Genomic DNA, 13,981 nt, shown 5'->3' with positions numbered 1-13,981 from the left:
TTTCTCTTCTAGTCACCAAGGCTGCATTTATTTGATTAAATATACAATAAAAACAGTTATATTATGAAATATTACTACAATTCAAAATATTTGCTATTTGAGTTTATTTTAAAATGTATTTTATTCCTTTGATCAACTCCATTCTTCAGTGACATGATCCTTCAGAAATCATTATAATATACTGATTTCCTGCTCATTTCTGATTATTAACAATGTTAATCATATGCATCATATTTTTTTGAAACGGCGATATATATATATATATATATATATATATATATATATATATATATATATATATATATATATATATATATATATATATATATATTAATATATATAATTATATATATATATATATATATATATAATGTTTACCCAAAACAAAAGGTAAACGTTTAATTCGTTAAAAACGTTAAAGGTTTAATTCTTTGCTTTGAAACATAAATAATTTATAATAAAAATAATTTTAATGCATGCTTATTATGACTCGTAGTGCACCTTTTAATGCATTATATGATCTCACTAATTATAACCACAGTTAGAAATTATAATAAATATCTATTCATTATTCAATTAATACATTAGAACACATTTATGAAAAGATAGAATGCATTACAACATACGTCATGAATACTTTCATAATGCATTAAACATAAAGGCTTTAAATGAAGTGTTACTAAATAAAAGTATTTTTGAACAGTAGTATATATTATACTAATGACAATGGTTTGCATTTGCAATAATACGAATCATGGGGCTGGAAGAATGTGAAAATAATCTTAAAACAGTTAGGCTTCAATGGCATTAAGCATAATGACTACTCTTATTTCTGTCTTTTGTTTTGGGTTCGAGCCAAGACTTACATAACTACCCAGAATCCTCTCTGTCCGCGGGATGCGTCTGCGAATCTCACAGTTGCCGGGCTGCAGTATGGTGATCCCCTCGCTGGAGAACACGTAGAACATGTTCCCAACACTGAGCCCTGCAAGCACACACAACATCACACATGCCATTACACACACTCTCTTCCTTCAGAGAGAACAACAGCAAACGGCGTGCCACCAGGGGGAGAAAAAGGTTTCAAACAATGTGGCTGTCATACGGTCAGACAGCAGAGACTATTAAAATCTCCTGAAACCACTCCAAAAAGCGCATTTGCAGGTCTGTCACCTGGCAGCAAACAACAGCTGCTAATTAGCGTGGTCACGTCAGAGGAGCGGCGGCACTGAGTCGTCATGCTGTCAGAAAACAGAAGGTGTAAAAACACACAGTCACAGGTAAGCTGTGCATGATCAGTGCTGGCGGTCATCTCCATGAGTCGAGACGTTGGATGACTGTTCCTAATGATCACACGCAGGCACTGATTCGTGCAGAAGCCGAAACGAAATAAAAAATAAAAACGGTAATTGCCACTTTTTATCTCACAGTTCTGACTGTTTTCTTACAATTACGAGTTATATCTCACAATTCAAAAAAAAAAAAGAAATAAATATATATTTTTGAGTTTATATCTTGAAATTCTGACTTTATATCCCAAAATGCAGCTTTATATCCCACAATTCTGAGGAATGAAGTGAGAATTTGCAAGAAAAAAAATCATAAAAAAGTCAGTTTACATCTCACCATTTTTTTTTCCTGAAAACTGCATAATATAATCTTGCGATTATTAGTGAAAAAGTCAAGTTCTGAGGAAAAAAAGACTTCTGCTCCTCAGAATTACGAGTTTCTATCTTACAAGTCTTACCTTTTTCTCAGAATTACGAGTTAAGCGCAATTATATTTAATACACAAAATTGTGAATTATAAAGTCAGAAATTAGATATAAATTCACAAATGTAAGAAAATATCAGTCTTTTTAATATCAGGACTTTATTGCAAGTTTATATATCACAATAATAAAAATAATAAAAGTCAGAGTTTATATCTTGCGATTCTTACTTTATTTTTACAGAATTGCAACTTTGTATCCCACGATCCCACAACTTTATGACTCGCAATTTGAGTTAATATCAAACAGTTCTGAGAAAAAGTCCGAATTGCACATTTTTATCACACAGTTAGGAGAAAAACTGAAATGCGAAATGCAAACACAATTGCAAGAAAAAAGTTACACTTTGGAGAGAAAAAGTAGCTATTACATTTTGTGTTTTTATTCAGTGGTGCGAGGGGGCAGTTCAAACACTATTATGAATCAGCTTTTTCGTAAAATTAAAATGGTGGTCCACTTTAGAGTGGGGTGTGAGCAGTTCGATTAGCAAAAAAATGTATTTGTTAAAAAAAATGTATATGTAATGTATTTTATATGTATAAAATGTTAACATTTAAAAACAACAAAAACATAATGACAAAATGCTGACAAGACAATGAAGGTAATTTTACAAAATGACAAAAGATAACTTTAACTAAAATTAACATGAAAGCTGGAGATATATTTAAAAATCTAATTGAAAATATTAATAATAACTACAATAGTATCTCAATGATACTAAAATAATGGGATTCAAATGGGATGGTTAATACCATTTAATACGTCAGTGTCCACATTAGAGACAATAATCATATTTTGTAACATATTTAAAACATATAATAAAAATATTTTTGTTACTACTGTAAAGCCATATAAAGTATATATTTGCTTCAAGCAGTGTAAGAAGTTTTCTGAATATTTCTGTATTTTTTTTAAATAAACAGAAACAGTAAACTTTGCTGAAGGGGTTGTTTAGAACAGGATTTTATGCAAAACATATGACTTTAGCTGAAGTATTTGTGTGGCTTTTGCCTCAGTGTGATCCCTAAGCATCCCTCAGATATTTATAAGATTTTAAACAAAACAAAGCACTTTTACAATGTACTTTCCTTCAAAATGTGTTGCACCATCAATGTTTAATACAAAGCCTATATTTGTAGCCCCGTTCTACCCTACTGTATGAACATGACACACTTAGCCATTAGACGAGACAGAATGTTAACCATCATTATGACATGATATGTGATGATCAAAGCAATCTACTGTACATGTGAGCTTTCTTTGATAACTGGGTTCCTGCAGGTGTGTTATAAAGTCATTAGCACCTGTGCATTCTAGCTCGTTTACCTTCACATTAATGCATGCTTCAAATAAGCCTGGATTCATTTTAGCAAGAAATTTAGTCAAAGTGTAGAAATCAAAGTGTCTCCCAAAATGTTTGTCATTGCTTTTGTAATCAGACAGATAATCAGACGAACAGATTTACCTTCTTCTCTCCAGAGAATGTTGGCCACTAGATGGACAGCATGAGGAAACACAGAGGACAGTTAGTGGACAGCAGAGAAACACTGATGAGACTGACTTTAACCTGGACATTTACATGTTTACAGTATGTGGAACTGTAATAAAAGTGATTTCACATTAATATGATCCCCTGGAAAACTTAAGATTTGAAATATTAGAATTTCCATTTGTGATCTAATGTGGCTTCATATCATAGAATGAGACAGAAATTATTTTATTTTACAGTACACTATACTTATTAGTTCTGCATTATAAATATACTTTATTCTTATAGAACACAGGAAAAATACAAATATATTTTGTTGCTGTGCATATGAAACTGTGTATTTGTATGTTCTACTTCAGCATACAAAATTTTACATATTTTTTTTTTTTTTTTTTGCAGAGGGTGCATGCAAAGTCTCATATTTCATAAAAGCGTGTACACCATTTTTGATTTTGCAAACCTTGTGACAAAAATTACAATTCAGAAATTATGATTATAATATACCTTTCTAATGATTTACAGGTGCATCTCAATAAATTAGAATGTTGTGGAAAAGTTCATTTATTTCAGTAATTCAACTCAAACTGTGAAACTCGTGTGTTAAATAAATTCAGTGAACACAGACTGAAGTAGTTTTAGTCTTTGGTTCTTTTAATTGTGATGATTTTGGCTCACATTTATCAAAAAAACCATCAATTCACAAACTCAACAAATTAGAATATGGTGACATTTAAAAAAAAAAAAAATCACACTGCAAATCGTAAATCGTTATTTTTTTACCAGAAAGTCACAATTTCGATTTTTTTTCATCCCAAATCCTGCAGCCCTAGTGGTAAGTGCTGAAATATGGGATCAGATGAACTTCATTTTAAAATTAAACAGTGCTTTTTTCCTGAGATTCCTTTAGTGTGTCCCACTGAGCTGACTGAAAACCTGCAGACAGATATTACTGAAGCCTTTTCCCACACAGTGGACATTTTCAGAAATTTGTTTATATCCATTCTAGTGATGTTTTTAATCAGCAGAAATAGTGTGTAGAAAAATTCAATAAAAATTCATCAAAAGACACAACCACCAGCAGTGTTTCTGGAGCACTGTGTACAGCAGTCAATAAAATGTTTGCATTGAATTTATTCTTGTGTTTATGTGGCTTCTCAGAGAACTCACCCTTACTTTATTTTCATGGTAGACGGTTGATGCATGTTATCAAAGTGAAATTTTATACTCGATTTTCTTAAACTCAGTGTCAGTGATATTAAAATGGCCCTTAGGTCTGTCAGGTTCCCGAAACAAGGGTTAACATATAAAAGACTTCTTCAAAGGTCTTATTTGAGATGATTTAAATGCAATAATAACCAGCCTTTGTCCTCTTCATATGGGACTTGTCATCTGTCTTTTATTAAGCCTTTTATATTCAACAAGGACCTTGGGTTAGAGAAAATATGGCTGATTTATTATAAGACATATTGGAGCTCAAAGAAAGAATGTGTGTTTTGGACAGGGAACATTGCCTTCTTTTTCATATCTTATATTACTGAAAATGTGATCATGTTGGGTTAGAGTTGTATTGTAATACTTCAATAAAGCCTTGCCAGCCAAACTGTGATCTTTCATCAGTACAAGAGTAAAGAAGGTTTTAGCTGAAACTGTGATCCTTAGTGATTCATAAAACGCAAGGCATAGGCTACCGTCACATTGAGAGTCAAAAAAAGCATGTCAGGCAACACAAAATTAATACGAGTGGCTCCTGATGATATGTTGAGGTCTTATGAAGCAAATCAATCGCTCTGCGCAATAAACTGAACTTTATTTCCTGAAACTGAACAACTATTACCTGTAATCCAGAGCTTTAAACAAACCGTAAGGAGTGATGTTTAGTTCACAAATCATCTTTTTAGTGAACTAGATGAACCAGTTTGCAAAATTAATGAACTGTGTAAAAAAACCAGTTTGTTGAAAACAATCAAATCCCTCATTTGCCTGGATTGCAGGTAATAAAGTTGTTAATTGTTCAGTTTCTTGCACAGACCAATCATTTTACTTCATAAGACCTACTCCAGGACCCCTGCAATCGAACAACCCCCCCACCACCCCGGCTAAACTCCCAATTTTAAACCCAAATCTTCCATTTGTGCATTGGACACATTGAGATCTATAAACCTTCATTTCACTTTAACTGAACACTGTAAATTTAACAGTCCAGAAAATGTCTGTAATTTCTGAAACAGGAATTGGCATGGCTGTTCACATTTGCAGATGTTTATAGCTGTATGACCATTAAAACCTTATTAATGACAAACTGTCCTTTCCGCATCAGTGGCTTCATTATATGTGAGCTGACTTGTTAATTCTTGTCCGTAATGACTGAATCAACAACACACAGTAAAGTGTGCACGAGTCTAACTGTACAACTAAGGCCCTGTGAGTTCCACAATGTAGAAAATGTGGACAGAATTGCAGAATCCAGTTATAAATACAGAATTTAATGTATAATGTGGAATGTCATAGAATTTTGGAAATGTTGAATTAATTTTAGATTGATAGAATGAATAGATTATTATATGATTAAAACTGGAAAACAGAATTTGGTTTAAAAAAAAACTTTTTTTTTTTACTTTTTGTTATGTAAAAGTCAAATTATATAAGTTTTGTTATTTCAATTAATTCACATAGATTTAGCTTTATAACGTAAAAAATACAAAAAACTTTGCTTGTACTGTACATTCTTGCCAACACCATTCACCCATTTACAGGATATCTTTTTAACATGTAAGGAACCATAGTTCACAAAATCATTACAATCTGTGTTAAAACAGTTTCAGTATCATCACTTACGTGTCTTTCGTGCCGAGTCTTCCACAAACAGAGATGAGATGTCTTCATCCACGCCAACCTCGTTTCTAGCTATGCAGGTATAAGCACCGGTGTCTTCATAACGCACACTACCGATGTGAAGCTCACTGCCATTCGCTGAAGAAATACAACATCTAACAGTTAGATTATTCAGTGCATTTCCAATCTAATTCCTTTATGTCCTATGTATCAACACATATAACACCATAGAAAAAGGCCTCTAACAAAACCAACAAGCAACTACAGGGCAATAACATAAATCTCAAAAGTAAGTTTGAGGTGTTTGTTCCCACAGTCGACCAATAACATTTTTCACTGACAGAGCTTTGGGTGAAGGCATTCTTAAAACCCATAAAGGTTTCCCTGTGGTGCAGCTAATACTGTGCCAAGTCCAATACTTGGATTTATTGAGTGTTTGTTTTTATTTTTTACAGCGGATATGGTTTTCTTGAAAACGACCAAAGGAAGGAAAGGTATAAAGTTGGCAGGACGTGCATTTCACGTTGTTTGCTGGCATGACAAATATCTTGTTTTAAATTCAACGGAAGCAGCTCATACAAGTTACCCCTAACCAGGGACGTGTCTAGAGCATTTCAAATTCGGGGGCCAGACTGGGGCACTGGCTCAAAAGAGGGTGACTGGGGGTGGGGGGGGGGGTGGGCATGATGTAGGTTACAATATTGTGTATACACTCACTAAACAAAGTGTGACAGCTTTTGAATGCTTTCAAAGTAGCAGTGATAGTGATAACCATAGCAATAGTGTGGAAAAATATAGGAAAAATGTGCATTAAGACTAGAGCATCCTTACTAATGCAGTGTCCGAACTGTTAGAACTGAAATAAGGCAGAAACCGGCCGGTAAGCTCGCCCTCCCTCACCACCCACAATGCCAGTACTGCCTCCCAAAACTCCGCTTGTAATAACCTAGAACACTGTCTCAGACTTGATGGTTGCTCTGTCAATTCTTCGTCATCGGTTAGGAACCTAGGTGTGCTATTTGATCGCAATCTTTCCTTAGAAAGCCACATTTCTAGCATTTGTAAAACTGCATTTTTCCATCTCAAAAATATATCTAAATTACGGCCTATGCTCTCAATGTCAAATGCAGAAATGCTAATCCATGCATTTATGACTTCAAGGTTAGATTATTGTAATGCTTTATTGGGTGGTTGTTCTGCACGCTTAGTAAACAAACTACAGCTAGTCCAAAATGCAGCAGCAAGAGTTTCTTACTAGAACCAGGAAGTATGACCATATTAGCCCGGTCCTGTCATCGCTGCACTGGCTCCCTATCAAACATTGTATAGATTTTAAAATATTGCTTATTACTTAAAAAAAGCCCTGAATAGCTTAGCACCTCAGTATTTGAATGAGCTCCTTTTACATTATACTCCTCTACGTCCGCTACTTTCTCAAAACTCAGGCAATTTGATAATACCTAGAATATCAAAATCAACTGCGGGCGGCAGATCCTTTTCCTATTTGGCGCCTAAACTCTGGAATAACCTACCTAACATTGTTCGGGAGGCAGACACACTCTTGCAGTTTAAATCTAGATTAAAGACCCATCTCTTTAACCTGGCTTACACATAACATACTAATATGCTTTTAATATCCAAATCCGTTAAAGAATTTTTTAAGCTGCATTGATCAGGTAAACCGGAACCGGAAACACTTCACATAAAGTGATGAAAGTGACGAAAGTGACGTGACATTCAGCCAAGTATGGTGAACCATACACAGAATGACTTTCCCAAAAACAAAGGGCCCGATGTACTTGCTACATTATTAGAAGAATGGCATCTACGCTAATATTAGTCTGTTTCTCTCTTGTTCTGAGGTCACCGTGGCCACCAGATCCAGTCTGTGTCCAGATCAGAGGGTCACTGCAGTCACCCGGATCCAGTACGTATCCAGACCAGATGGTGGATCAGCACCTAGAAAGGACCTCTACATCCCTGAAAGACAGCGGAGACCAGGACAACTAGAGCCCCAGATACATTGAACTACTGGTTTCGTCTGGTCAGAGGAGAACTGGCCCCCAACTGAGCCTGGTTTCTCCCAAGATTTTTTTCTCCATTCTGTCACAGATGGAGTTTCGGTTCCTTGCCGCTGTCCCCTCTGGCTTGCTTAGTTGGGGTCACTTCATCTACAGCGATATCGTTGACTTGATTGCAAATAAATGCACAGACACTATTTAACTGAACAGAGATGATATCACTGAATTCATTGATGAACTGCCTTTAACTATCATTTTGCATTATTGAGACACTGTTTTCCTAATGAATGTTGTTCAGTTGCTTTGACGCAATGTATTCTGTTTAAACACAAACGCACTAAAGTCCTGTTTGTGGACTTTAGTTCGGCTTTCAACACCATCATCCCAACAACCCTCCAGACCAAACTGACCCAGCTCTCTGTTCCTAGCTCTATCTGTCAGTGGATCACCAGCTTTCTGACAGATAGGCAACAGTTAGTGAGACTTGGGTAATTCATGTCAAACAGCTGCTCCACCAACACTGGCGCCCCTCAGGGATGTGTTCTCTCCCCTCTGCTCTTCTCCCTGTACACCAACGACTGTACCTCTAAAGACCCCTCTGTCAAGCTCCTGAAGTTTGCAGATGACACTACAATCATCGGCCTCATCCAGGACGGTGATGAGTCTGCTTACAGACAAGAGGTTGAGCAGCTGGCTGTCTGGTGCAGTCTTAACAACCTGGAGGTGAACACGCTAAAAACAGTGGAGATGACAGTGGACTTTAGGAGAAACCCCCCTGCACTTTCCCCACTCACCATCATGAACAGCACGGTGGCTGCAGTGGAGTAATTCAGGTTCCTGGGCACCACTATCTCTCAGGACCTGAAGTGGGACAATCACATTGACTCCATTGTGAAAAAGGCCCAGCAAAGGTTGTATTTCCTTCGCCAGCTGAGGAAGTTTAACCTGCCATTCTTATTCAATCCTATTCCATTATCATTTATAGCTCAATTGTTTATACACTTATTTACCTACATTTATTTTATTTATTTTTTGTCTGTGTGTTGTTGTCTCTGTGTACTGGAAGCCTATGTCACTAAAACAAATTCCTTGTATGCGCAAGCATACTTGGCAATGAAGCTCTTTCTGATTCTGATTCTGATTAAAGCGCTATATAAATAAAGGTGACTTGACTTGACTAGTCTCTGAAAACCTCTTCATGGACAAAATGAGGAGAGATATTTATTCGTTGTCTAGAAATGAATAAAAGTCTTATGGGTTTGAATTGACACGAGGGTGATTAAAAGATTTTTTAAGAATTTTCAGTTTTGAGTCTCGTCTGGTCATTCTCTTTCATATTTGGTTTTCTTTTTTGTTTGTTTTCCTCATCCATGTTATATTGTTTTCTGTGAGAACTTACACTGCTCTCTGCATTAACAAATAATGTGACCATGGCAACAGTCGATTTTTTAACAGCAGTTTCTACTGAATACAATGTTTTCAGACTTAGCCATGTACGTATACGTTTATAAGCAACTGAAAAAAATCACAAAAGTCACGGCATGTCAAAACTTCTTCAGGACACCAAAACACCCTTAGACCCCAGACGGTTATTAATATTGCAAAATCTACCTATATTAAGTTACACAAGTAAAAATACTTTTTCAAGGTCATGATGGCTGTCTCCGACAACATTAATGTGGACGTCGGCTCTAGGATTGTTGTGTCTGAGTCGTGACTGGCCTTTTGTAGAGTGTTCACAATGAGCTTATATATATAATTGTCTATCCAGTTCATCTCATACAACACTGTAGCTGGGGTTACTGATGAGTTCACCTTTACAGAGTCAGAGATTCTGAGTTTCTGTCCCCAAATGAATCAGTGTTTGCAGTAATGATGAGCATGAAGCCAATTATGCAGCATTGCAAATAAACATGCAATCCTCAAATCAAAGCAGCACTTGTAAAATGAGAAAAGAAGCTGATGCGTGTGTGTGTGTGTGTGTGTGTGAGATGATGGCTGCTCTGCGTGTGTATCAGAGCTTTGTGAAGTTCAGTGAGTTCTCAGATGCTTGGCTCACCTCTGATGCTGTCTTGATCACAGCACAAGCGTCTCTGAATGCTGTCTGTGTCACAGGAACGCTTTCATGTGCGTGTCAAAGATCACTTACAAGCAGAAGAGTTCACTCAGGCTCTCTCCTTTTCACTTCACCCTCATTCTCTCATCTCCACTACTCTACAGTATACTACTCTACTCTAAAATACAGACTCAGTTCAGATGAGAGTTTCTCACCACTGGGTAAAAGTTCATACTTTTTACATGGATTTTAATGCAGCTGCATATTTCTGTATTATTAGGTACATTTATATACCGCAGGTGGATTCTGTATGTGAAATAATGGTCACACTTTATTTTAAGGACCAAATCTCACTATAAACTAACTATAAACTATGACTTTTGCCTCAATAAAGGCATCATTTCCTGCTTTTTAATAGTTAGTAAGTTACTTTTTAAGTTTAGGTATGGCATAGGATTAAAGGATCTAAAATATAGTCATGCAGAATAAAATATTAATATGTGCATTGTAACAGATATGCAGGTCATCGATTCATGGGTTCAATTCAAGCCACAAATGAAACCCTGTTTGTACTAAACGCCTGGCCTGGCGCCAGCCTGGCTGGACTTAAATTATTTTACGATACCCATGCGAGCCTCAAAGGAAACCTGAAACCCCCCCCCCAAATTCCTTAACACACACACACACACACACACACACACACACACACAAAGAAACTTTCTCAAAGTTACTTTTTTTTTTGTAAGTCCTTATTAATATGTATTTTGAATGTTTGTGTATTGCATAAAAATGGTTAATCCTGGGTAAATGGTTAAAGTGCTGACTTATAAGTGGAAATGCGTGATTTAATCCTTATACTTTCTCAAAGAGTCATGTTTCTGCAACCCCCACTCCTGACCAGGTCGTAAAGCTTTATGACCCCTGGGCAACAGAACAGGAAATCTAAGCCTTAGGAAAGAATGGTCAAATGTAGTCTAAATGTGTATATATAGTATTGTTTCCTTTTTGTACATTAGATGTTTCCCATATAAATTGGGACTATCTGCAATTTATTATCGTGTGTAAATCTTTAAATGTTTAATTCTACATTTGAATGTAACTTCGTGTTTCTATCAGTTATATATATATATATATATATATATATATATATATATATATATATATATATATATATATATATATATATATATATATATATATATATTGTTTGGTGTTTTTCAAATCGTCATGCTTTGACAGACCCACTTATCTAAAGTAAAGTAATGAAAAATGTATTATTCTGGAATTACGAACGTGCTAGAATATCCCTGATGAAATCGGACAAGTCCTAAATCATTAGGGTGGGTTGTTCCCAGAGACAAAGGAACTTTCCCGCCGCTTCAGATCGCGGGCCGCGCTCAGTTCTCCTCCCCCCTCAGCACACGGACTGAGGAGAGGAAAGCCATTTTCATGGCTCATTTGGAAACTTTCATTTTCGTTGTTTTGTTTTCTTTTCTTTACTAAGTTTATTCAACTATTCGCCTCTCCACGCAAGGAAGACGAATTCTGGAACAATGTTTGTTGAACCTTTCAAATACCGCGCGAGGACAGAACAAAGGACCACGTGCTCCACGCTCACGCCAAGCGCAGCGTGCATGCGCGTCACATGGCCTCCGTTTCATGGCACATGGCTGTTTCAACGGGAACAGCGCGTAAAGCTCACAAGCTCGACGCCGATCTCACGCCACTCACATGGGACACCTTTTGCAAGTATCACTTTCTCTATGGAGATTTAAATGCTGCTTTAAAGTGTTGTTATGATCTGATTTGTTGTTGGTTTCCAAAAGTTACTGACTATGATTTTCATACCTGAGCTCCTTATGTGATCTCTCTCTCTCTCTCTCTCTCTCTCTCTCTCTTTTATTTGGATTCGTTATGTATTGTATAAAGCTTACTGTTTGTATTGTCGTACGCATATTTACTCTGTGTGATTTGTAGTTTGATGTATTACTAGTTTAATTATTAAAAACCCATATACTGACGATTGGCTTGGACTCCACCCCACTCACATTACGAGTCACTGAGATGTTGATCTTTAGCTACAAGCTCTAAATTTAGAAACTAAATGTATCATAAGGATAGGATAATATTTTCATGGCCAGAGAATACTTTTCCTTGAATTATAAGGCGTGATAACTTTATTGAAAATTGATAGGTCTACAGTGGTGTGCTGGACATACCACCGTTTGATCTGCAGTAATTTACAGTAAGAGATATCACAATAATTGATATGAAGAATGTAATATTGACATATTAATGAGTAAGTTACAGTGCCCTGTGATTATTTATTGTTATAGGCAATTGAGATATTTTTCATAATCAAATTTAATGTAACTGTCATCTGAGATATATATTAATCAAATTCCTGATTAATTATTCAAATTCCCTATATATCATTTGAGTTAATTACTACGTAAAACTCATTGTTGTTACATTTTATGGTGGAGAATGCGGGCATTTCAAACTTTGTTTTGTGAGCAATCAATCTGTGTATATGGTTTTTAATAATTTCTGCACGTGCGCTATGAAATTATGTAACGTTACTTGTGAGATAAGTCGCAAGACGCGAACTCACTCAACTGACTGAGGCAAAAAGCTGGTCAGTCAGCGCGCTAGGTATTTGTAGAAACTTAACAGTATAGTCACTGTTATTTTTAATGAAAGTAAACTGCAGTATAATGTTAAAAGTATCCTGTTAAGAAAGACCAAAATCTTTTTACAGTGAGAACAGTTTAATATGAATAATTAAAAGATAAAGAAATCTTTTATTAGTTGCAACATGTAAATCTGAACATGAGCGATGTTCCTCTGATTCAGTTAAAAAGGCCTTATTAAATATCGTTATTGAATTCATGGTAAACCACATGATATTCAAAAAAAAAAATAAACGATAAAAACTCCTGGTCTAAAATTGGCTTAGCTACCCGATTTTTAAACCTAAAACATTTAAATCATAAGTGCTATTTTGATAAATGTTTATTGGAGTCAACAGTTGGAAAATTCCTGTTTTTATTACAGTTGTGTTTTGGAAGTGAATGGATCCTTCTTCAACCTATGTTAATATAGCACCTCAGAGATTAAAACCTTTGGTTTGTTACTTGTGATTTTGATGCAGAAAATCAGCCTGACAAACGATCAGATAATTTCTAAGTCATATTGAAATTGTAGTTCCGCTATCTAAACACCAGAGGGAACGTGTGGGTTAGAAATTTCAGGGTACGCCCTGCTTTCTGATTCCAGCTTGCATGAGTGCAAAGCTGCCAACCTGTGGCCATTTCAGATAATGCGCTCTGATTGCTAATTTATAATCCCCTGTGATGTATATCTGTGATGTCTAAATTCTCGATAATTATTTGCATTTACAGCTTTGCTCGTGCGAATATTATTACAGGGAAACAAAAGAATGTTCCCTGCCTTTGACTGTTTACATTTACTTTGAGTTTAGTTCAAACATGATTTGAATTAAAATGTAATTGTTTAATAGTGGAAATCTAGATGTGTCAGGTCAACTACGGTTTGACCCACTTAGAAGGTAAGCCATCTAGTGGCAGTCTCCTGTTAAATCGACTAACAGACCTCTGTCTTTTCCATTCTGTTTGAATTGCATGTCCACTTTTACCCTCTTTTGATTAATCTCACACTGTTTGATTAATTTCATGATCATTAATGATAACTTACAAGCTATCAATGGTTATTATAGGATATTATTCAGATTTTCCTTTTTAATTCATACATGCTTATTTAAATTTTGATTTAAACCAGTTTTTAATTTT

The 13,981-nt window shown here is 35.6% G+C and overlaps 1 protein-coding gene across 2 annotated transcripts in view; it reads right to left on the bottom strand.

The window, feature by feature from the left end:
- LOC113038202 (follistatin-related protein 4-like) overlaps window positions 1-13,981 on the bottom strand; it is a 185,296-nt gene that overhangs the window by 13,437 nt on the left and 157,878 nt on the right. For both annotated transcript variants that reach the window (XM_026195460.1, XM_026195459.1), the window contains exons 10-12: window positions 6,096-6,230; window positions 3,237-3,263; window positions 867-985 (exon numbers count right to left, since the gene is read on the bottom strand). In XM_026195460.1, coding sequence (XP_026051245.1) covers window positions 867-985; window positions 3,237-3,263; window positions 6,096-6,230 — 281 coding nt within the window. The remainder of the gene's footprint in view (window positions 1-866; window positions 986-3,236; window positions 3,264-6,095; window positions 6,231-13,981) is intronic.

The sequence above is a fragment of the Carassius auratus genome, chromosome 21 (assembly GCF_003368295.1).
Source record: "Carassius auratus strain Wakin chromosome 21, ASM336829v1, whole genome shotgun sequence".
Lineage (NCBI taxonomy): Eukaryota > Metazoa > Chordata > Actinopteri > Cypriniformes > Cyprinidae > Carassius > Carassius auratus.
The sequence above is the reverse complement of the archived record's forward strand: the minus strand, read 5'-3'. Positions and strand labels throughout refer to the sequence as shown.